We start from the raw sequence: 27,287 nt of genomic DNA, 5'->3' as shown, positions 1-27,287 counted from the left end.
ACACCCTGTTGCTCTAAATTTATCTACCAGATTAATGACATTTCTACGAAAATATTCCGTAACGATATAATCAGGAAAGCGTGAAAAAAACTGTTGTTCACATTCGGTTATATTGTAATTCCAGTATCCATCATCGTCCTTCATATCTACAAACAGTAAAACAAAACTCTTGTTTAAATAATGCTGTTAAGTACCGCACCATATTGCAGGGCACCGTACTTTCGGTAACTCTAATCTTCACTTTTGCTCAGTCCACACAGATAAATTCAGTTATGCTACACACCATACCTGTGTGAAAATAAACTTCAATAATATAAACTCTTTCTTCTATAGAAAATGCAACATATTTCTGAAACACACTGTACTCTGTACTGTTTACTTCACTGTTAGCAACAGCGGCCTTAAGTTTGTGTGGTGACGTTAGCAAGGACATTAGTGAAAGGGGTGGGAGTCAAGTACATTCAGAAACGCAGGTACAATAAAAATGCAAGGAAAAATAAAGTGATGTCCCGGTATATAAATGCACGTTTAACATGAGTTTAATATAGAAATTCCTTTGTTTTTTAGAACTTTGAACATGTATTTATATTAGGCGATTTCAAGATGGCCACGACTAGACCAATGATAACCACGTGACTCCGATTCGTGTCAAAGCCTGCCACACATTTTATGTAAATTTTATGTGTCAAAGATTGTTGCTGTTCTCTTTACGAAATAAAATCATACATAAGATTGAACAATATAATAATAATAATAATAATAATAATAATAATAATAATAATAATAATAATAATAATAATAATAATAATAATTATTATTATTATTATTATTATTATTATTATTTATTTTAGCTGGCAGAGTTAAGTCCGTAAGGCCTTCTCTTCCACTCAACCAGCAAAAAGTGTATATACATATGCATGAACTTACAAAAAATTCAACAATTTGATTAAGTGAGAGTTACATTTATACAAGAGTTATATACGAATTAAACAACAAAGTACTATGAACTATTAATTAGACACTGAAATAAACTGTGTAGCAGAATTAAGCTAAAATACATAGAATGTTAATATATTTCAAATAATATTAGATAATAGAAAGAGATTATTACGAGACAATTTTGAAAATACAGCACTATCAGGATGATGTCTAAAGAATGAAGTAACAATGTAGTCAGTAATATTTTAAATCAGTATGATTGGAGTGAAATGCTAATAAGGTTATCTTTTAAGCTGTTCTTAAAGGTGTTTATTGTCTTGCAGCCCCTAATACTTTGTGACAAGAAATTCCATTGACGCGAGGTGGATACTGTAAAAGATGATGAATAACAAGATGTTCTATGAAGAGGTATACTTAGCGTGCCACAGATAAGTGATCTGGTATTTACGTCGTGGTTAGAGTATAGATAAGAGAAACGAGACGAAAGGTAATTTGGTGTTGAGGTGTGCAGAATTCGAAAGAGTAAAGACAAAGAGTGTAAAGTTTTGCGTTCTTTAAGTCGGAGCCACGAAAGACTTGCGAAGGACGGTGATATGTGATCATATCGTCGGATGTTGCACACGTATCTCGATTTTGAACTCAATTTCGTGTGCATTGAGATATATTTCCAATTATTATTACCATCTACGTTTGTGACGGCATTTCTCTGCTCTATGGTTTACTGTGATCGACAATGACGGAACAAAGCAACAGTAATCTAGTTGCAAAGGGCATTGTTCTCGTCTAGAAATAAGGTTTACTGAAGCGGCGCAGTTTCCTCTCGCGGGACTTTCTTTACCCAATTCCTTTGTACGATTGTGATTTCATTAATTAAATGTCGCAACTTGTTACGCCTTATTCCCAACGGCTTAGACTTTAGAGAAACTCGTTACATACAGCACTCAACTAGAAGATCCTTGAAATTTATCTGTAACGACAAACTAGGAACAGGAATTCTATGTGAATCAGAATGCAGCCAAGCTGTTACTTGTTACTACTTTTATCAATGCAAACTGGAATGTAAAGAAACTCGGGCAAACCAAGAAAAATATAGCAATCATTTCATGGGTTACGTAAGATTGTAACTTAATTTAAATTTCGATGAAATAAAAAGCTTTGAACAGCAATACAATAACTGAACTATAGGATCAATAGTATAGTCACAGTCTAGTACGGTCATGTCAATTGATGCCCACAGGAGCAAGGGCGCGCTTTAGAGCTCAGGAGACCCTGAGCGCTTTACAGCGGAAAGGAAAGAGACAGACGAAAGAGGTAGTATATGCCGCTTGGTCGAGCTATATACAGGGATGGCCAGCACTGATTCAATGGATAAAGGGAAGAGAACTTATTAAAACTGTATCCATGTTAATTTTTAGATTTGTCTGAGAAGTATAAGTGCATTGTAAGAATGTAAGTTTTAATTTTAATGCTAATTTTTTACAAGTTTGATTTTTTCATTCAAAAGAAATATTTTCTCAACTTTTTTATAGAAAAGTAAAATTTTCAGATATAGGCCTATTTATTTAGTAGCCTTATAGAATGTTTTCGTAAATCCAATATACCGTAAATACGTATTACTGAAGATAGTGTATTGAAAATCTTTTAAAATATTCGCATGGAAATTGTTTGTAAGGAAATGAATTAACAAAGCAACTACTGTTACATCATAAGCAAAAGATACGTGCCCATGTGTTGTAAAAATGTCAGCTCTATAGCTTCAGCAGATTTCGAGAAAATAATTTAATATTCTGATAGGAAGTTGCTCACAAATATCACCTTAAAAGCATAATGCAATAAGAGTTTTGTTATGTAATATTAGTTACACTTAAAACATATACAGCACCTAGGTAACTTTGCTTTGTACTGTAATTTTGTTTTGATTAGTTTATTGATTATTTTTATAAGGCTAAAGGTACCATCAATATAAATTCCAACTTATGTGATACTCAATCTCTTTTTTTTTTTTTGGGATATCACACTGTGAATGATTTATTTCATCCATTTAGTACAACTATTATGGAATTTAAGTGAATATTCCTTCTCAACTCTTTATTACGTTATTAACATTTAAAACACAAGTGCAATACTAAGAAATCAGTGTTAGTACTTCTGTTTTACAAACAATATGGGTAATAGCAAACAGAAAGAAGCCATATAAAAATAACAACATAAAATTTCACGTTCCGTTTGAAGTTTGTGCACCACTGTTTTCTTAATCCAACAGGTTGCTTATTCATATACACAACCCTTCCTCTTTCCATACTTAGCGCTTGATGCCCGCGCACGACGTCAAGGTCAGAAAAATGCGCTTGCTTTGACATCACTGGTCTAGTATATAGTCACGAAGCTTGAGTTTTTGAGGGTACTAGAAACAATATACTGTGCCGGTACTGTTTCACATTGTATGTGATGGGGCGATAGTAGCGATCCTAGTGGTTAGCAACTATCTATGGATGCATATTCCCCATGTATTGAGCTTCGTGACTGTATATACTAGACTATGGTATAGTTTTCAATGAGTGGTCAAAGGAAAAGGTTACAAATCCAGTGTTACTGGCATGATATAATATGTTACACATTAGTCTACTCTTTGTATCGAACGCAAGATAAAGAAGTCGCGGACAACCCACGGTGAGTTTTGTTGTCTGTAACATTTCGTGGCAATCCAAGAAGCTTTCTTAGAGAGGAGGTAAGGGGAAAGGGGGAAGAGGGCCTCATTCAGAAGCAACACGCTATGCGAGGCACCTGTTCCATTCACTACTTGTGGGATCTGATTTCACTTTGTTTTTTCGAGTCCGAGGTTGCCTGTATCAGATTGGACCTGACAAGGTGTCTAACGATACTCAGACTATATAGACTGTCTCATGGTTTATAAGCTTACTCTGCCCCAGCTTCCCCACCAATTTCTTGTACCTTGACATGCGTACTAATTTCTTGTGCCTTAACTTTCTCACCAATTCACCACACTCTGCCTCCCCCCCACCCCCATCAATTTCCCATAGCATAGCTCTCCACTCTTTCGTATCCTAACTTTCCTTCTCTAATTTATCGTGCTTTAAATCCCCCCCCTCACTTACCAAATTTTTCGAGTGTCCAAATTTCCCCCTCCCTCAAATTTTTCATATGGTCTAACTCTCCCCTCCTCCGAAATTTTTCGTGTGCCGTAACTTTCCCCCCTCCAATTTATCATGTTCCTTAACTTCTCCCTTCCAATTTCTCGTGTTCCCCAATTCCCCCCTCCAATTTCTCGTATGCCCTAACTTTCCTCCCAAAAATTTCTCGCACCCTAACTTTCCCCCACCAATCCCTCGCGTCCTAACTTTCCCTCTTCCAATATCTCGTGCCCTAAATTTATCCCTCCAATTCCTTGTATACCCTAGTATCATTCACAATTTAATTTACAGCTTGTCTATCAAACATCTCGATTTATTTTGTTACATTGATTGTTGAGAATGCAAGAACAATTAAAATTATGTTACTGATCGTGGAAAAATGAAAGATTTCAAATTTTACTTATTCACTTCATAGTCCACACCTGTGGAGTAACGGCTAGCGCGTCTGGCCGCGAAACCAGGTGGCCCGGGTTCGATTCCCGATCGGGGCAAGTTACCTGTTTGAGGTTTTTCCGGGGTTTTCCCTCAACCCAATATGAGCAAATGCTGGGTAACTTTCGGTGCTCGACCCCGGACTCATTTCACCGGCATTATCACCTTCATCTCATTCAGACGCTAAATAATCGAAGCTGTTGATAAAGCGTCGTAAAATAACCTATTAAAATTAAAAAAAAATCACTTCATAATTTGACTGTCTTAAATGGTGATATATTAGAAGCAGATTCTGTAAAACGAACAGTAAATAGAAATTTACAACAAGTACTTTTACAATACCAATTATTTCGATAATATTTCTAGCATATTTACACATAGACAAGTATGTCATACAAGTGGACAGCTTCAAATACTTGGGGTGTACTATAAGCAGTAACATGAGCTGCTGCTAAGAAGTCAAAACGAGGATAGCAATGGCAAAGGAAGCTTTTAATAGAAAAAGGAGCATTTTCTGCGGAGTTCTGAAAAAAGAACTAAGGAAAAGACTAGTGAAATGCTTTGTGTGGAGTGTGACACTGGGGCAGAAACATGGACATTACGACGAAGTGAAGAGAAGCGAATAGAAGCATTTGAAATGTGGATATGGAGAAGAATGGAACGTGTGAAGTGGACAGACAGAATAAGAATGAAGCTGTGTTGGAAAGAGTGGGTGAAGAAAGAATGATGCTGAAACTGATCAGCGAGAGGAAAAGGAATTGGTTGGATTACTGGCTGAGAAGAAACTGCCCACTGAAGGATGCACTGGAAGGAATGGTGAACGGGAGAAGAGTTCGAGGCAGAAGAAGATGTCAGATGATAGATAACATTAAGCTATATGGATCGTACGAGGAGACAAAGAGGAAGGCAGAAAATAGGAACAATTGGAGAATGCTGGGTTTGTAGTGAAACACCTGCCCTTGGGCAGAATACTGAGTGAATGAAAGTATGTCATATTTCATCATAGAACACAAATATCCGATTTCTATTATTATAAGTGTTACAATATATATCTCAATGATTACCTTATTTCAGGACAGGTTTCTCAGACATCTTCATTCACCATTGGGGCCCCGGGTGGTGTGGAGTTACTTTCCTACCTCCCCCACCCCCCACTCCGTAGCCAATTGCTTTAACAGCCGAGTCACATGATAATGCTTATTGTATGGCATGAATGCTACCCGGTACTAACAGTTTATGAACAATTAAGTCCAGACGAGTGACTAATTCGAAGGGGAGACTCTGGGAAGAGTGATTCACAAGTTGTGCAACTGCTGAAACTCAATACAGCTCATGGAAGTTCCACAGACAGTCTCAGAAACCCTTGCATTCATATGATTTCATTTTCATCTTCCTTAAGTTCTGCAGAGAAGTGCTTAAAAATTTCGGATTCATAAGAATTCCTTCTTTTTCTCCTAGCTCTGTCTTTATCGCTTCACGAAATTCATTTGTTTGCATTGTTGTAATCCTATATCTATGTACTCTGGTGTGGCTATTGGTTTCCAAATGCTCCACAGCCTGCTGAAGCCTCGCAGTTCCTGAATTTGACGGAAGTAATGCCCACGCAGCCAGGGTCGCTTTAATCAATGGGCAGCTGTCCTGCGAAAGCGATCAACCAAGCGATGATTTTTTTTAGAATAATTTCCGAGTAACTGTGTTTCGAAGGCTGTGTTTCGGACACGTGAAACTCACAGCAAGATAAGAGATTACCACCACGTTTATTAAGTTAATTGAATGGAGCATCACTACCAGAATGGAAAACTAATCTATTTTCCATGCAGGAGAACATTTTTATCAAAAGACTAGCGAATATCAGTGAATTTTTGAGGACATAACTTAAGGATTAAAGTCAAAAATTGATTTTCATTTTTCTTTTATTAATTTAATATGAACTTTTTGATTTATATCTGTGGAAGAAATTTTAAGATATCTGTAAAATTGACCAAGTTATGTATTAAAATGTCCTGCCATGTAAAAAGAATACCAACCAGTAATCTGTATCTCTGATTTTTTTTTGCTAACAGATCTTCGGTCCTTAAAATGTATATAACTTACTATATTTTATAAATTTTATTCGTCCATATTCTTAATCCCTATTTTGATTAAATTTTATATACTTAATGTCTGAAATTTGCTCTTTGATCTAGAAGAAAAAGTTTTTGGAATTGTGAATTTTAGAAGTTTTTATTTTGGAATTTGTAACATGATTTTTCATTTGTCCTATAGTAATTGAATATGAATATTTGGCTTTCTATCTGTCAAAGAAATTTTAAGACATCTGTAAAAATGACAAAGTTATGCACTAAAGTGTCCTGACATGAGAACACAATACCAGACAGAAATACGCAATTGAAGTGTGTGATTAAAAAACTCTTCAGTTCATTTTTATGATTTATAAAAATGGGATCACATTCTTTATTGCATCGCTAATTTTCTAAAAATTGCATTTCTTAGATAATTTAATGAAATTTCACATGACCCTTTCCCTCAGTAAAATCAAATTATAGACAAGAAACAGAAATTTAAAAAATGTGAAAAATTCATTAACAATTTAAATATATGAAGAAATATTTATAGTTAATATCATTTTATCATGTTGCATGTGTTACACAATTCAAACTTAACAATGGAAAACATTCCAACAATGGGAAGAATTCCAAGTATACTGCACAATTGATTTATGAGAGATTAAATGTAACAATGAAAAGATTTTCATCAAATTTTGTTAATTTATTTTTAAATTGGCGATGACAAGAATATCACATAATTTTTCAAATTTTAAGTATATATATATTTTTTTTAAATTTTAAGCACATAAAAATACATATTCGTGGAATTTTAAGTTTCACAATTCAAACCTAACAATGGAAAAGATTCCAACAATGGGAAGAATTCAAAGTATACTACACGATTTATGCGAGATTGAATGTGAGTAACAATGAAAAGATTTTCATCAATATTCATTGTTATTTTATTTTTAAATTGGTGATGATAAGAATATCAGATAATTTTTCAAATTTTAAGCACATTTTTTTTTTTTTCAAATTTTAAGCACATAAAAATATATATTTGTGGAATTTTAAGAGGTTACATAGGCTACACCTTCGGCCGTTAAAATTTATATAACTTACATTTTATAAATTTTATTCGTCCATATTCTTAATCCCCATTCTGATGAAATTTTATATATTTAATGCCTAAAATTTACTCTTCGATCTAGCAGAAAAAGTTTTTGAAATTGTGAATTTTAAAAGTTTTGATTTTGGGATTTGTAGCAAACTGCCATTCAAAAATTACTTCCAAGATTTTTTTTTTTTTGTTTTGTCTCAAAAATGGTAATCATATTAACAGACCTTAGCTCAATGATTAGAATATGTATCTTCTCTGCAAGGGGAAGGAGGAAAAAATCTTATTCATAAATTTAAATTTTTGAGAAATTGTTCGTTGACCTTACTAAGAAAAAGAGTCGTGCAAAATTTCATGCAAATTACCTATAAATTTGTCGGTTAAAATAAAAAAAAATGCAATTTTGAGAAAGGAGCGATAAAATTACAGATTGCTGAACGATACTGTATTTGCACGGCAGGATATTTTAATGCTTAACTTGGTCAATTTTATAGATATCTTAAAATTTCTTCCACAAAGTTAAAATTTTACATTAAATTATAAGAAAAACGAAAATTCAATTTTTTTTCACCCTCGAAAATATATGTACCCTCTTAAGTACATAATTATCCTTGCCCTAATCATCATCATCATCATCATTGAAAATCACATCCAGGCGGTATGTTAACAAAGATTCGCTACAGAAGGTACAGTGAACATGGACAGACTTGTCCCTCAATGGATACAATTCTTCCTCGCTCCACTCTACACCCCTCATCCCTTATTTCACTGGGGTGAGTGCAGCTGCACCACTCGTCACGCCTATAGGTAGAGAACATGACCCGAAATCGTACAACGAACCTACGTAGACGTCATTATGTTGTGCTTAAAGATTAATGTCCACAGTGACTCCAGGCACTGGAATGAATATTGAATGGAACATCGACAGAGACTTTGTGGAAACAAGGCGGTCGGATCGCGGTGTGCAAAGTGTGGGTCGCAGTTCGCTTACTTTACTTTAAATTAACTCTATGCTCAATTGTACATTAAACATTTGTTTAAATAAGATAATAATATTAGTAAACAATAATGCGTAAATAAACCAGATGTAAATTATCTTTCCATGAGAAACCCACTTTAACAAACATCTTAGGACGAGAGGACAGACTAACTACCATGTTTCAGTACCTGTTTTCAGTGGTTAGAGAAAGTGAAAATTTTAACGTTATTAAGTTACCGACCTGAATAGAAATCCCTTATGTTTAAACAGTTTATAAAAAAGGAAATTAATTCACGCTTGGGGGTGCACAATGGACGAAAACCAAAGATAATCTTCATCAAATTGCAATAAACCGTAATAGTTGGAACTATCACATCAGTTGAGTTCGTTTAAATAATAGTTATGGCGTATTTACTTCTAAATAATAAAGTGATGTGATATATTCGTAGAAACAGAGTTTGGTCATGCTTAGTAAGTGACGAGTGTCACCGTAGTTAGATTAGTCACACTCTAGAACAGTGTCATAGGCATGGTATGTAACCAATGCCATGAAATCTATTCTCGAAAAGTGACAAGACACAAAGCCTTCATATTAAATCGATAATGCATGAAATAATGGTCTCCTGTCACTGAGGAACAGGTTTGTATCTGCAACCAATAATCCAATAAGTAAAAAAAAAAAGTTCATAGAAGCGGTACTGCAGAATTAAGTTAAGAGATTCGTAAGTGCGGAATTATTACTTGAGCATAATAGCTGGAGAATTGAATTACGCCTGTAAATTAGGGATGTGGAATTAAATTACACGTATCATCGATCTGGAATCAAATTACAAGTGGAAACCAGAAAATGTGTAACTAAAGTATACGTGAGAACCAGAAATGGGGAACTAAATTCGCACGTGAAAATTTGAGATTTGGAATTAAATTTCCACGTGAGAATAACCGGTGTGAAATCAAATTACACGTGAGAATAAGTGTGAAATTTAACTGTAAGTGAGAATTGGGATGTGGAATTGAACTGTAAGTGAGAATATGGAATGTGCAATTGAACTATGAGACTAAGGACTGTGGAATTGAACTGTAAGTGAGAATAAGGACTGTGGAATTGAACTGTAAGTGAGAATAAGGAATGTGCAATTGAACTATGAGACTAAGGACTGTGGAACTGAACTGTAAGTGAGAATAAGGACTGTGGAATTGAACTGTAAGTGAGAATAAGGAATGTGGAATTGAACTATGAGACTAAGGACTGTGGAATTGAACTGTAAGTGAGAATAAGGACTGTGGAATTGAACTGTAAGTGAGAATAAGGAATGTGGAATTGAACTGTAAGTGAGAATAAGGACTGTGGAATTGAACTGTAAGTGAGAATAAGGACTGTGGAATTGAACTATGAGACTAAGGACTGTGGAATTGAACTATGAGACTAAGGACTGTGGAATTGAACTATAAGTGAGAATAAGGACTGTGGAATTGAACTATGAGACTAAGTACTGTAGAATTGAACTATAAGTGAGAATAAGGACTGTGGAATTGAACTATGAGACTAAGGACTGTGGAATTGAACTGTAAGTGAGAATAAGGACTGTGGAATTGAACTACAAGTGAGAATAAGGAATGTGGAATTGAACTGTAGTGAGACTAAGGAATGTGGAATTGAACTGTGAGACTAAGGAATGTGGAATTGAACTGTAAATGCGACTAAGGAATGTGAAATTGAACTACAAGTGAGAATAAGGGATGTGGAATTGAACTGTGAGACTAACGAATGTGGAATTGAACTACAAGTGAGAATAAGGACTGTGGAATTGAACTACAAGTGAGACTAAGGAATGTGGAATTGAACTATACGTAAGAATGATGTGAAATTATAAGAGGAAATGCAATTAACGAGATTTTAAGTTAGAATTTACGTAAGACGCTGGAAAAAAATTATAATTTAGTAAGATAGGTCATATAACAGAAATCACTGCACCAGTAAAAATGTCTAGGAGACAATTCTGAGATGAGATGGTCGAACAAAATCACACGATGGGGTGTGAACAGAGCTACATACATGTTGAAATTCAGCAGGGCAACTTTCAAGAATAAAATCCACGAACAGATTTGGGAGGCCGATATAAAATATCAATAAATGTTTAAGGCATGTTATCTCTCTTTGGGATGTAGGCCTACATGTATTAATTTCTGATAATATGATTCAGTTTTATATTACCGAATTAGCAATGTAATTCTATATGTTTCATGAGAAGTTTTTAATAAATTTGTGAATTTAATTGTCTAATACAAAAAGTTTTAACAAGTGATTATGTATTATACGTTAGGTGTATTTATAATTTCCTGAAATAACTACAAAAATCCATGAATGCCATATATTTTACCATAATTTAACTCCAAATATTTCAAAATTTTGAGAATATTCAAGGCAAATGCATTAATCATTAGTGGAAATCCACACATTTGGAAAACCACCGGTCGTGTGTATTGAGCGTGTGCATACACCCCAATTGATTTAAGCAAATGGTACGACGAAAACGCATTGGTGCGCAAGCTCAAAAGCACAAAAAGGGAGCGGCCCGTGCACAGCCTCCTAGATCAATGATGAACTGAACGCGCGGGAAAAACCAAGAAGGCCATGATGCATGCAAATGGGGAAATCAGATACAGCAATCGAGTGCACTCACACATTTCCTTTGCTGTAAGATAAAGAGTAACAAACTGAATATGCTGGCAAATTCCTCCAATTCCTTTCTGGTAAATAGATCACAACAGTTTTTAATTAGCTAGTACCTGAATTATATGAAATCAAATTATTAACTTTCAGTTATTTGAATTTCATTAACTCTTAAATTTGAAGATTCTGTAATCTTACTGATATATCTTAAACCGGGACGGACTGTAAAGAAAACTACTGAAGCAATTATGCCTAGGCTACTATTCTGTAATTTTGCTTAAATTTATATTTTTCTACCAATTACCTTTCTGTTATTCTATTACAAAAGAAAAATCATTTATTATACAAGTTAAAATGTTGTATCCCATAGGATATTTCTTCAATTTAAGGATTAAATTAATTAACATTGAAATAATTGGTGTATCATGAAAACTCTACTAGTTAGACCTATTTCGTTCTTAAGTGATGAGTTGTTTGTTATAGTTATAATGCCGTATCATGCTTCAGTATCTTATCTATGTCGAGTTATTTACAGGTTTTTAGTCTCACAGTTTCCATAACGAAGCCATTGTACTCTGCAATTACTTCAGATTGGATGGTTGTCAGGGAGGTGGCAACAGGCGTTGAATATCAACTCTGGTTTCCACGCTGCAGTCCTGGCTTCAGATGAATTATGGGTTTTTCCATTAATGAGTAACTCTTCACTGACTTTACAACAAACCACATTGCTTGCATCGAAAACGTAAAATTGAACAAGAGACTGATATGGCACGCTGCCAAGAAATTTCACTTTCGTTTCAAGCTGAGAAATAAAGAGATATTAAATTATGTAACAATGAAATTTGAGTGAAATGATTGTAGAGGAAAATATATTAATAAATTTAAATAGTGAATTTATGTACGTAGTGAGATATCAGAGTTTTATATCAAATTTGGATGCCGGCCGGTGGGTTTATCCAGAAGAGGGGCGGTAAAGGCGCCATGGCTAAAATCGATATTTGCCGCTGCCGCCAGTTGCAAGAGGAGTGAATTTCCCATTACATCGGCGGCCTACGCCTACCATACTTCCCCTCCCCCCTTCAACCCTTGATGTAATGTCTAGCAATTTAAATTCTGAAATATTCAGTGAAACTAAAAACTATTCTGGTGAAATACCTCCGGAAATCTCATGTTTTATTGTTGTAAAATACAGTAATTCACCTCGACATACTTCCATGAGAACCGGCCTTTTAAAAGGAGGAGCAGGTCATGGCTTTCCCTCCCCCCCCCCACTACCTCCATGTCCATATTTTCACTTACAGACACTTTTAAGTCGAAAATTTACATTTAGTTGATATTGTAACTCAAAAATGTATTACAATATATAAAGATAATAACGTAGAATTAAGTTAGAGATGTTGAAATATGTATTAAATATAGTGGAATGCAAGAATTGAATATAGGCGAGGTAAAATATAGAGGAAATGGAATATATTTACATAAAGTACAGTAATTAGGTATTTAAAATTGTATTAAATTATTTAATGAACACGTGTCGGCCATGAGATGAAAAATGGGTGCATACGAAAGTGTGCAAGATATTTATTTATGAAAGGGAAAAAAATCAATATGGAGAAGATTAAAATATATGCAAATAAAGCTTATTTATTCGCCAAAATTAGTAAATAAAATAGTGCATTAAAGTGTAAAGGATAAGACACTTTTGTAATTATGCAAAAGTTAATTTTACAAGGAGAATTTCAGTTTTATACTTGAATAAAAGTTATTTACCTCTTAACCTCTTCTTCACTGGCAGCTGGAGCTGGAGTATTGGACCCATTTGCACCTGGAGCTTCCGTCTTTGCCTTATCTTTCGATGCACAACCACCCATTTTCTTACAAATATTACAATATTACGAAATATATAAAATTATAAAAATAATCGTTGTATACAAAAAGCCTTTTTTTTATCCGATAATAATCGATTTATATATATAAATATTGACACAATAAAAAAACGACGAACTACGAAGAGATACTAGATGTTGAAGCGACTACGGGCAAAACTACTTGAAGAGGGTTCGACTACAAGGTGAGAGAAAAGCGGGAAAAAATTGTGTAAAAATTTTTACAGGTCTCACGATAGCAGCATTCGTGCGTCCATAGTAGTAGCAGCCCACAACCCCCTACGCTAACAAACTAACTAACTGACAGAAGGAGAGAAGATAGCCACGCTTGTCTCTTGCTGCTAGAGCCGGCCCGGTATGAGAAGCGTCTATTGTACGCAGACTTCGAGACAGACGGACAGTCAAAGGGACTCCCCCCCTACAACACACACACAACGCCCCACGGCCCGTAACAGAGGAAGATCGATACGGGGAACATGCGGGGAGCACGAATCTCCACGAGGCGCGGGAACCAATGGACACACACTTCACATCCGAGCTATCCAATCACAAGTTGTCGCTTTCGATACTATGCCTGGGATATAGGCCTCCTGTAAAATTATATAAAGAGATAAAAACCATCTTATTTTCTAAGCCGATTCATCGCACAGTCAAACACCTTTATCTTTACTTCGCTGATAAGATTTCTTCGTGGTATCTCCTCGAGTAATGAGAAGAAGTGCGTGTGGTACTGCCGAGGCTCGAGCGTGTTCTTCCTAGAAGACATTAACTGTAAAGTCGTTGTTGACGTTCTGCTTCACAGTCTCAAGAAGTAGGCGGAGTCATCCAGTATATAGAGTAAGGCGAAGAAGTCACGCAAGTCTTGGGACAGGCAGACACCTGCAATATCGACCTGCCGCCGCTACTAACATCGTCACGATTCAGACCAAACTGGTCAATTCAAAAAGCCTCAGTTTTACAGCTGTCTGATCTCTTTACATTACTTCTTTATATCCTTCACCATACCACTACCTACCTCGCCTCAGAAATTCTTTACCTAGTGACGTCAGGGATCGTCAGAAATTATCTGTAGTAATGTCAAGAGAGGTCTGAGATCTGCCGATAAATCCACGAGCGAAGCGAGTGGATTTATCTGGGAAATCTCAGACCTCGAGTGACACTTATTAGGACTATTTCGTGAATAAAATAAAAATTTAAATAATATATCCCAAAAATTCGATCACAAAATGTTAGTAATTGTATATTAACGAATATTTAACCTATTCAGACATTGTGAAGTTGAAATACTCGTAGATGAATATCGATTACTGCAATAAAGAAATTCGATGTTATTATTCAGTAATGCCAATTGCGAAATACAGGTTTAACAATATTAATTACATGTACTGCACTTTTCTTTTATTATTATAACATAAATACATTTTCATTATCTGCTGAAATCATAATTTAATTTAACAGTAACAGTGGGGACAGCTATATACCAATGCTTATGTATTCACAGCGAGACATGTTGCCACACAGTGAAGTCATCTCTGTATAGACAGGTCTAATTAAAACACGAATTTTATTACACTATACGAAAGGCAGTTTCATCAAAGATATTATTACTATGCAAGGTCTTTGAGTTTGATATGCGATGACGTTACATAAATTTGAACGTTTATTAATTGTTTAATTTCAATACAAATGTTATAGGCTACAATTTTATAGGTTATGTTACCTGTGGAAGCAGGACCAATGTCAGCTGTGCCTTATTTCGACCGTTACTTACAATCAGTGCTACACGAAAGCATTTTTTATAGCTCGACAAACGCATTCTCGCTGTAGTGTGTAACGGAACTAAAGCTGCATCTACACAGTTCAATATTCCAATCGCATATCCGTGGGAAGAATATTGAAAGAATTAAGTTTAAAAGGTTCGTTCAATTAAGATGCATAAAGATTTTGTGTCTACATGGTGCGCCGTTTTGAACGTGGTCTTCACTGCGTAAATATATTAATTAATATTAAATATCAACCTTGCATTCATTGCTTTAAAGTTGAAAGAAAAGTTTAACCGTGTAGTTGCATCTTAATGTATTCATGATCATCAATTTACGGAGAAACAGTTGGCGACAACGACTAAACAAAAGAACGACCATGCGATAAATTGATAGCGATAAATCTAGCTGCAGAAATTATCGCAAAGTCTGACTGTGATTGGTTGGAATTCAAAATTTCATTACACTTCATTGGTCGAAAATGGAATGACGTCATATAAACGAAATAGTCGTAGTATAAAATTAAATTAAGAAAAGGTACTTTATTGCATGAATTATGACCAGTCTGTCCAAGCAATGTTTAATTTTGCTTAACGAATGTTAAATTAACAGTATGTTTATTTTTAACGATTTGTTAATGTATTTTCCATTTGTTCAATATAATTTTGTTTAAGATAACGAACACAACTATAACGTCTGTTGGCACTATTTTAACTACTCAACAGCAGTTGGTAATGATTCTACACATGTAAGACAATTTTTGATTGGCTAAAATTAATCTTTAGATTCTATATTATAGAGCGAGTCATGAATCTTGCATAAAATGACAACCTGTTATAGTAGGCCACGCTCCATAAACAAACAGTTGACAAATGAAAGTTGTAGGTGACGTGCTGAATAATAATTACAAAGTAAGGTTATATTTCCTCATTGCTACTATGGATACGAAATACGAAAGAAACAAAATAGCACTGATGTATTTAAACAGTCCAAAGTATTTTTTAAATGTTATATTACCAGTTATATGCTGAACATTCCCTATAGAGAGACACAAAATATTAATTTCGCAACTTCTGTTCGAACAGCTGTGGAGATAGCGGCCATATTTAACTAACTGTTAAACGAGTTAACTGGCGGAAATCTTACATTTAATATTAACAAACCGTTAACAATCTGTTAAACCAAATTGGTGTTGAAAACATACAATTTAATTTATTAACAAACTGTTTAGAGTTTAACAGTCGTTAAATTTTCTAACAATACTTGGAAAAACCGGCCATTAGAGTTTTAGGAAGTTGCTAGTAGTGTGGCATACTAAACAGAAATGCTGATGTATATAAGCATTGTTCTGGAATCAATACCAAATTATATTATGATAAAATCATTATTTCGTGTAAAAATTCCAATGTGATATAGGATATCCATTAGAATAAATTAGTGGGCGACACGATAGATCTGCTTGTGGCGTGGCATACTCAGCAAAAATGCTGATGTATATAAGCATTGTTATGGAATCAATACCAAATTATATTATGATAAAATCATGATTTCCTGTAAAATTCCAAAGAATATGGGTTATCCATTAGAAATAATTAGTGGGTGACACGATACATTTGCTTGTGGCGTGTCATACTGAACAAATGCTAATTTACTGTATGTAAGCATTGTTATGGAATCAATACCAAATTATATTATGATAAAATCATTATTTCGTGTAAAATTCCAATGAATACAGGATATCCATTGGAAATAATTAGTGGGCGACACAATAGATCTGTTTCTAGCGTGTCATATTAAAAACACTTCGGTATATAAGCATCCTTATCAAATCATTATGAAATCACATGATAAAATAATTTCGTATAAAATTCCAATGGATATAGGATATTCATTAGAAATTGGTGGTCGACACGATAGATTTGCTTGTAGCGTGCCATATTAAAAACACTTCGGTATATATAAGCATCTTCATCAAATGACTATCAAATTTTGTGATAAAATCATTCCGTATAAAATTCCAGTGGATATAGGATATTCATTAGCGAGCTCAGCAAAAAATTGAAGTCTGGTAGTTAGCACGGTTGAAAGCAGGGAAAGCTAATCTCATAGACGAATTTTAAGTCTGTAAAGGGACAAAATAGATCTGCTTGTAGCGTGGTATACTCAGCAAAACACTTTCGCGTGTAACAGCATTGCTATCAAATCAATACCAAATTACATTATAATGGAATCATGATTCAATGACTAAGATATTCATCAACGCTCTCAGTAACAATTGGCAGCTATCACGGTCGAACGCAAGGAAAGCAAATCTCGAAGGAATGGTAACTGATTTCGCTCCTGGATGGCGCTACGCGTGACTTCCGGCCTCAGTGACACCATCTATATTCAGCACGAGGCAAGAGAATGCGTGAGCCAATACGCGATTGTCTCCCTTAAAAAGAGATTTAGGCCTACGTAATACAACTAGTACAGCCATAAAATTGAAGTCGCTTATCTTTTTTTCGTACTTCTGGCACTACTGAAATTGTTTCACCAAAAAGTTGTTAAATATAGTGCAAATATAAGGTTTTTTTTTTCTGTTTAAAGTTCTGCATCATTACAAAACTTCTGTTTCGAGATTTTTTAGTAAGTTATTTTACGACGCTTTATCAACATCTTAGGTTATATAGCGTCTGAATGAGGTGAAGGTGATAATGCCGGTGAAATGAGTTCGGCATCCACCACCGAAAATTACCCAGCATTTGCTCAATTTGAATTGAGGGAAAACTCCGGAAAAAACCTCAACCAGGAAATTAGCCCCGACCGGGAATCGAACCCGGTCCACCTGGTTTCGCGGCCAGACGCGCTAATCGTTACTCCACAGGTGTGGACTTCGAGATTTTCGCGGCAAAATAAATTTCCAGTTGATGTCGAGAAAGCGATATTTGGAACGTAATCCGTCGATCTAGATATGGTCGTCTGTCTTCAGAAATTTAACCTTGTATTTATTGGTCAGATTTCGTTCAGATTCAGTACCTAAGAGTTAATTAAACATATAATTTTGCACATGGAATATAGCAATAATTGTTAGTTATAAAATAAAGGGATCATTATTTGAAATAAAAAACCCAAATAGCGATGAAATCTATTACTGATCTTTGTATTTTTTAAAGTAAGAAAGCTACCTAACTGCAAAACACGAAACGCACAAAATTACAAAACAGTTATTTAAAAAAAAATCGCGAGACAATGATTGTTGTGTAAGATGTGTGTAAAACATCAAACATTAAAATGAGATTGTAGTCTTTTGGTTTTGAATTAGGCCTATGATAAACAATATTTAAAAAATGACTGTGTTAATAGCTTGAACTTCCGTAACGTTTTTTATACTAATTTGTTGATGTATTTATAACCTTCGGAATTGTAGATACAGCTTGTGTTCAGTTTCGCTTTTCTAGTCTCCATGGTAGATGTTCACTTTGCGGTTCCGCAACGCCTGTTTTTCGTAACGGATTTCCACTGCATTTTTTGTTGCATTAGACCTATTTTGAAGAACATTTACCCCGTGGCTGTGGCGTAAGAGGTTTTTACATTAAAAAATCTATAGAATTATGAGAATACATCAGCTATGCATGGGATTTACAAAAATTGTGTATAAAATAATAATAATAATAATAATAATAATAATAATAATAATAAATAAAATGAAATAATATAATAAAATAATATTAGGAAGTTTAAATGTAGAAAACAAAGAACGGACGTGGCAAAATTTTCCTTTGTTAACCGCACAATAGTAGACTGGAACAGCTTACCTGCGGCAATCTTTCAGGGTGGTCCTCTCAAAATCAATACATTTAAGGAAAGGTTGATAAGATTAGACTGAAAATGTAATTGGAGGTGCAGTGTAATTATTTAAGTTGTGTCATGTAATTAATTGAATTGATATATAATTAATTAAGTTGGTATGTAATTAATTAAGGTGATATGTAATTACTTAAATTTGTAATAGTTGGGTGAAATAGAAGTACTTATAAGTTAGATTTACTTTTGCTTATCGTAGGCGTTATTATAGAATAGTTTTTATTTATAGTCCTAGTTTATTGCATGTACTATTTATAGATTTACGTTTATTTTATTTTGTTTCATTTACGTTTATTTTATTTTATTTCATGTAATTGTAATTATTGTATATTATATATCACTGCCACCGGGTGTATATCCAATTTTAGTGTTAATAAATACGTACATACATAATACAGCCCAAATCGAATCGGGGCATGGCCTTCTTATAATTTTTATTAAATTGTTTCTCCATCTTTAAATTTCGTTTTTTCCTGTTAAGGACACGTCTGTTCTCACAGTTTTCTCCTGTTGAAATCTTTACCTTTGCGCAGTCTTTTTTTTTTTATCAAAATGTGCTTATATTGCTTTATTTATTTTTTTTCCAATATGTTCTCATTTCAACCTTTCCCCATATGTTGCAGACTTACATTACAGGTATTCCTACATCCAACTTTCCGATGCAAGATTTGCTACAGTTGTAGGCGACTCCAGCGTCTTCAGGTATTGCACAGACATTAAGAGACTGACGTCATCACTCCAGAAGTGTGATTACGCCCATGCCCATTAAATTCATGGCAGTATTCAGCACTTCATTATCGCCTATTAAAATGTGTGAACTCAGAAAGCAGCTAATGGACCGCTAAGTGAGGCGGAAGAAATTGCTGAAGCAACCACAAAGTTTAGTGAAAGCCTTCAGAAAGCTCAGCACCGTCAATTCGAGCTTTGTGTAGCGCTCAGTTCTTAGATTAGCTAATAGTTCATTCATTTATGTCGTTAGACTGACTTTTAAGTCAATGTAGGCTGAAGTAGTAGGATCAAGAGGGCTTGCAATGTTTCAGAATGTAAAAAAAGAAAAACGTTATTCAGTAGTTTGATTTTTCAACTGTCATGGAGTCACGAACAGGCCAATTTTCACAACGATTTACGAAAAGCGCAATAATTCAATTCGTTAACCGGTTTTAACTAATACAGATTATAGGTTTCTTGAAATTGCTATTAAAAATATACCGTATTTCCCCCCCCCCCTGGGTATAGGATATAGGAACTTAACATTACCATAAGAAGTCTATCTACAAAAACATGAAGAAAATAACTTAATCAGGGGGCCATGTTTAGAAATTAGCAGACTTTGACAATTTGTAAAACAAGAGAACATCGTTTATAGTATATAAAAGACTGAAGTTTTCTTGCTTTACAAATTATCAAAGCCTCCTAATTTCTATACATGGTCCACTGATTAACATTTGTCTACTGTTTTTTTTTTTTTGCAGAATTTTCTTATAGAAATGTTAAATCCCTAGGTTATATACACAGAAAAACACGGTATTTAATATGGACTAGAATAAAAGAGAAATGTTTGAAACTTGGATATAAAATTTACTGCAATATTTTATTTTTATGTCGACACCTGTGGAGTAACGGTTAGCGCGTCTATCCGCGAAACCAGGTGGCCCGGATTCGATTCCCGGTCGGGACAAGTTACCTGGTTGAGGTTTTTTCCGGGGGTTTTCCCTCAACCCAATATGAGCAAATGCTGGGTAAATTTCGGTGTTGGACCTTGGACTCACTTCACCGGGATTATGACCTTCATCTCATTTAGACGCTAAACAGCCTAAGATGTTGATAAAGCGTCGTAAAATAACCTACTAAAATTAAAAAAAAATAGTTTTATGTAAGTTACAATGAAATTTACGGTAAAGTCAGTGATCTCTCAAAGTTGCTTTTATAACCCATAGATTCTTACAAATTTTTGGTTATTTATAAGCTTTTTAGTTTCTAAACACACCCACATTACTTATTCAGTGAACCTTCCGCAAAAAGTTCAACGACCCTCACAAGGAAGAACTATACAGAATTACAGAACTATAAATCCCCATGCATCGATGTGGTTTTAAGATTCATGTAATCAGAACTGTTAATCCTACAGTTTATATTTCAACGCATAACACACATGTCGAAGATGTTGCCTTCCATCACGGCGAGCGCACAGAGATAAGATATCACATGAAGGATTTAAATGGAATTGCTTGTAGTACAAAGACATTCTTATCCCTGCGAAGTACAAGTTTAGATACAAAGAAATTCACCTGGCAGATAGTGTTTACAGATATTTGGCACTAAAATGTCAATCATATATTATCGCTCCTTCTACTTTCTAGATTATATAACAGTGCAGGCCGCTAAGGGGAAATTTGCAGTGACACATATTAAACAAAAATGGAATGAAATATCATATTAACTGAAGAGAGGATAAAATCCTTGAAAAACTATCCGGAGGAGGATAATGCTAAGAGAAAAACGTCCCGAATAGGACAATGCTCCAGAAAAACATCCCTAAGAGGCAGACAGTGCTGCTAAGAACGTGCGCAAGTAGGGAAAACGTCCCTGATGAGGTTAGCACTTCTGAAAAAAAGTCTGTGAGAAGGATAGTGCACATTAAACACCGTCTCTAAGAGGAACAGTGATACTAACAAACTTTCCTATGAAAGATAGCGTCCTGAAACTCACTAAAGAGGATAGTATTGAGAAATGTCCTTACGGAGGTTAGTGTCCCTGAGAAACGTCTGTGAAGACGGTAACGCTCATGAGAAACTCTACTAATAAGAATAATACTGCTAGAAATGCGGTCCTAGGGAGGGTAAGCCCCATGAAAAACGTTCCTATGGCGGATAACATCCTGAAAAACGTTCTCAGGGAGGGTAAGACACCTAAAAACCATTCCTAGGGAAGGTAAGACCCCTGAGAAACGTTATGAGGGAGGGCAATCCTCCTAAAAACGTTCCTATAGAGAGTAAGCCCCATAGGGGAGGGTCTGCCACTGAAAAACATAACTATGGAGCATAATACCCCTGAGAAAGTTCCTGCAGAGGGTAAGACACCTGAAAAAATTTCTAGGGGAGTAAGTCTCTTGAAAAAAGTTCCTAGGGAGGGTAAGACTCCTGAAATACGTTCCTAGGGAAGGTAAATACCCTGAAAACGTTCCTAGGGAGGGTAAGCCCTACAAAAACGTTTCTAGGTAGGTAAGGCTTCTGAAAAACGTTCCTACAGAGGATAAGACCTCTAAAAAACGTTCTCATGAAGGGTAATACCCCTGAAAAACGTTCCTAGGGAGAGTAAGTCCACTGTAAAACGTTTCTAGGGAAGTTAAGCCCCTGAAATGCGTTTCTAGGGTAGGGAGGATAAACCCCTTAAAACGTTCCTAGAGATGATAATGCCTCTAATACACGTTCCTAGAGAGAGTAAGTCCCCTGAAAAACGTTCCTAGAAAAGTTAAGCCCTGAAAAACGTTTCTAGCGAGAACAAGCCTCCAAAACGTTCCTAGGGAGGGTAAACCCCTTGAAAAACGTTCCTTAGAAGGTAAAGTCCTTTTACAAATGTTTCCAGTAGAATAATGCCCCTGAGAAATGTTGCTAAGGAGTGTAAATATTCCGAAAACGAATTTCTGAATGAATGTTATCCTCAGGTTGACCTCTCTGAAAAAATCAATAATAATAATAATAATAATAATAATAATAATAATAATAATAATAATAATAATAATAATAATAATAATAATAATAATCACCGACCAGCCGGCTGCTGGCCGCACGTCTACATGCCGAAGCAGAGCCTTGTATAAATTTCATACAAGGATGTTCTTGAGAAATATTTTACTGGATGTCCCTGGGGATGTGTATGTATAGAAAGGGTAAGTAGAATTTGGGATTAACATTTCTAGAAACGCTTTAGTAACTTCAGAATACCCTGGCGTTAAATGAATTCATTCTTCTCTGCATAGAGTGAATGATGGTCCAGTTTTTGGGTTTCTCATCTTAAAAAGAGGTTGTGGAAAGTTACGTCACGTGATATTCTACAGTGTTTGAAATAGAGACTTTCAGTACAAATTCTGTATACGGTCCTACTCATGATGGGTGAGCTTCAGGTCTGAAAGGAATTTCATGAATACTTGGACAATTGAACGAAAGTTCGTGTGGGTGAGATAAATGGGAGCACATAGGAGTCAAAGTACTTAAATTAATTTGATAAAATATCGCATTTCAAGTCCTATTACGTCATACAGATAAAAATGACATTTCCATTTCGTGGTAGTATATAGTTATCGCCGCTCCACCTACTTTTTTCTGGGAAAATGAATCAATAATAGCCACTTTATAACGCATTGATGTAATTCTCGTCTCAGAAAATAATTTCAGATCAATAACTATAGTTTTATAACTTAATTTGTTTTTATCATACACGAAATGATTTCACGCAATTATATTTCGAAACTCCTTTTTTTAACTTAAAATAAGATACACTGTAAACATCTTTCATTGAAAAATAAAAACAGACGTGCGTGTTACCATGGTTACAAATTTCATATGTTTTATACGTTTCCCAGCATTTCATTTCATTTTATTAAGGAAATAATATTAGGAATAATATTAAGCCTACTGTTTTATAGCTTATATTCTTAAACTGTTTTTAAAAAAGAGACAACCAGAACAACTCATATTCTATTCAACAAATGCAAAGATGAATTTCCTGTTCTGGGTTACACAAATTTTAATTTTAAGTACATGCCGCGCAGTTAATTTTTCAAATATATAATATACATATATATTTATGTTATTTTTGTTCTTTTATTGACCGACATGGGAAAATAAGACTTTTACAGGTTAAACGTGCATTTAATGATCTATGATTTAGGATAATCATTCCTTTCCGTGGGAATCCAACATCATTTTCCTCCACTGGTTCAATCAATCATGGGCAACAAATATTTACAAAATTGAGCTGAAAATTCTCATAAGAGATTCCCCTGATTCTATAATGAAAAACAGAATTCAATTTGTGCGAAATTATTCTCTTCCCATTACAAAGAAATAATTGGTTTACTACTGTAAAATTGTTGTATTTCATGTAGGGCTACATCATTCCCTGACAAATTGACTCGTAGATACTGAATTTGAACAAAATCCGTCCAATAGTTTAGTAGAAATCGCTGTACACAGACAGACTAGTACTAAAATTATTATATTTCATGTACATCATTCCCTGATAAATTGACTCGTAGATACTGAATATGAACAAAATCCGTCCAATAGTTTAGTAGAAATCGCTAACAGACTAGTACTAAAATCATTATATTTCATGTACATCATTCCCTGATAAATTGGCTCGTAGATACTGAATATGAACAAAATCCGTCCAGTAGTTTAGTAGAAATCGCTGTACACAGACAGACTAGTACTAAAATGATTATATTTCATGTACATCATTCCCTGATAAATTGACTCGTAGATACTGAATATGAACAAAATCCGCCCAATAGTTTAGTAGAAATCGCTGACAGACTAGTACTAAAATTATTATATTTCATGTACATCATTCCCTGATAAATTGACTCGTAGATACTGAATATGAACAAAATCCGTCCAATAGTTTAGTAGAAATCGCTGACAGACTAGTACTAAAATCATTATATTTCATGTACATCATTCCCTGATAAATTGACTTTTAGATACTGAATATGAACAAAATCCGTCCAATAGTTTAGTAGAAATCGCTGTACACAGACAGACAAGTACTAAAATTATTATATTTCATGTACATCATTCCCTGATAAATTGACTTTTAGATACTGAATATGAACAAAATCCGTCCAATAGTTTAGTAGAAATCGCTGTACACAGACAGACAAGTACTAAAATTATTATATTTCATGTACATCATTCCCTGATAAATTGACTCGTAGATACTGAATATGAACAAAATCCGTCCAATAGTTTAGTAGAAATCGCTGTACACAGACAGACTAGTACTAAAATTATTATATTTCATGTACATCATTCCCTGATAAATTGACTCGTAGATACTGAATATGAACAAAATCCGTCCAATAGTTTAGTAGAAATCGCTGTACACAGACAGACTAGTACTAAAATTATTATATTTGATGTACATCATTCCCTGATAAATTGACTCGTAGATACTGAATATGAACAAAATCCGTCCAATAGTTTAGTAGAAATCGCTGTACACAGACAGACTAGTACTAAAATTATTATATTTGATGTACATCATTCCCTGATAAATTGACTCGTAGATACTGAATATGAATAAAAATCCGTCCAATAGTTTAGTAGAAATCGCTGTACACAGACAGACAAAATTTCCCTATTTTATAACACGAAGTACTCCCGCCAATACTAGTGAACAGATTTGAGGGAAATTTTACTGAAGGAAAGGGAAATGTTGCTTTAAGAGCTTGCCACCGTCATAGGACACTAAAGACAGATGCAAACCAAACCTTGAGCTGTAAACCAAGAGAAGTCGGTAGATTGGTAGACTAAATGGAGATGGGTTACTATACGAAACCAATTACTTCCACAGATTATTAATATTGCAATTTCCTGGCAATCAGATATCTATGTTGTGGTCAAACTAACCGAAACTATTAATCTGTTGAAATGTTTTATTATTTAGCCGATGTAAAACCAATATCGTCGAGCTAGCTGGACATGAGTAATCGAATTATCGATTCATGCTATCGCCCGACTGTCTCCAACACCGTGCATTAAATTTTTAACAGCTGCTCTGTGCCTTATGTAACATTTCACAGATATACAGGCTGTTTATGGCTGGACTAGAGTGTCAATCATTGTGGGAATATACCGCCCCCTGTAAACACACCACGACAATTGCAACGCAAGAAATTTCAGAGTTCAAATACAGTTTGGTAGTGATATTAGTGTATAAATTGAAGCAGGGTAATAGAATATATTAAAATAAATAAAATTATATTAAGAGTTTTGTAATTAAGTGCATGATTAGTTAGAAAATTAGGCTGATTGTGTACTTTGCATACTTCCACTCGGTAATGAGTTTTGGAATAATATTTTGGGGAAATTCCACAGATAGTAACAGTATATTCTTACTACAAAAAAGAGTAATTAGAATAATAGTAAGACAAAGTATATGCTTATGTCTCGTGACCAGAATATTGTACGAAATGGAAATATATAAAAATTGGAGATTTATCCTTCGAAGAGGTGGAGAAGTTCAAATATCTTGGAGCAACAGTAACAAATACAAATGACACTCGGGAGGAAATTAAACGCAGAATAAATATGGGAAATGCCTGTTATTATTCGGTTGAGAAGCTTTTATCACCCAGTCTGCTGTCAAAAAATCTGAAAGTTACAATTTATAAAACAGTTATATTACCGGTTGTTCTGTATGGTTGTGAAACTTGGACTATCACTTTGAGAGAGGAACAGAGATTGAGGGTGTTTGAGAATAAGGTGCTTAGGAAAATATTTGGGGCTAAGCGGGATGAAGTTACAGGGGAATGGAGAAAGTTACACAACACAGAACTGCACGCATTGTATTCTTCACCTGACATAATTAGGAACATTAAATCCAGACGTTTGAGATGGGCAGGGCATGTAGCACGTATGGGCGAATCCAGAAATGCATATAGAGTGTTAGTTGGGAGGCCGGAGGGAAAAAGACCTTTGGGGAGGCCGAGACGTAGATGAGAGGATAATATTAAAATGGATTTGAGGGAGGTGGGATATGATGATAGAGACTGGATTAATCTTGCACAGGATAGGGACCGATGGCGGGCTTATGTGAGGGCGGCAATGATCCTTCGGGTTTCTTAAAAGCCATCTGTAAGTAAGTAGGTGCCAAATCTAGGGAATGTGTAGGACTATTTAAAAAAAAAAACTACAAATAATGCCCATGGCTTGTCAGTATATCTTTTTATTAATAATCTTCCTCGTATGTAATCGTGGAAACTTTGTAACTAATTCAACAGTTCATAGCATAAATACACGTCAACAAATGACTTTCATACTCCATCAGCAAGTCTATCGTGCTATCAAGAAGGAGTGCGTTATATGGTAGTAAAAATTTTTAATAGCCTCCCTATCGATATAAAAAATGAAACTCAAAACATAAGATTATTTAGGGCCAAATTAAAGAAGTACCTAATTTCTCACGCCTTCTATTCTGTAGGTGAATTCATGACATTCAACAACGCTTCATGAACTTGATACTAAAACTTTTGTGTTGTACTAGTAGACTATATTGTAAATCTCGTCTGCATATATTTCAACTAGACTGTGACTATAAATTAAGATTTTATAATAGTATTAAGTTTTTTGACTTGTTCCATATTCTAGCTGTGAAGCAATACAGTTCATATAATTATGTCAACGGCAAGGAACTAGAGTTCAAACAGTAAAAAAAAAAAAAAAGCTGCAA

At 34.7% G+C, this 27,287-nt stretch overlaps 1 protein-coding gene across 6 annotated transcripts in view; it reads right to left on the bottom strand.

The window, feature by feature from the left end:
- The window catches only part of LOC138713786 (arginine kinase), a 436,319-nt gene that overhangs the window by 80,464 nt on the left and 328,568 nt on the right, over positions 1 to 27,287 (bottom strand). Inside the window, exon 1 of one of the 6 annotated variants that reach the window (XM_069846224.1) lies at positions 13,112 to 13,839. The exons of the other annotated variants lie outside the window; for them this stretch is intronic. Within the exon in view, the coding sequence (XP_069702325.1) occupies positions 13,112 to 13,212 (101 nt within the window). The 5' untranslated portion in view covers positions 13,213 to 13,839. Of the gene's footprint in view, positions 1 to 13,111; positions 13,840 to 27,287 lie in introns of those variants that run through there. 6 annotated transcript variants of the gene reach the window in all.

This window comes from Periplaneta americana, chromosome 2, assembly GCF_040183065.1.
Source record: "Periplaneta americana isolate PAMFEO1 chromosome 2, P.americana_PAMFEO1_priV1, whole genome shotgun sequence".
NCBI lineage: Eukaryota > Metazoa > Arthropoda > Insecta > Blattodea > Blattidae > Periplaneta > Periplaneta americana.
The sequence above is the reverse complement of the archived record's forward strand: the minus strand, read 5'-3'. Positions and strand labels throughout refer to the sequence as shown.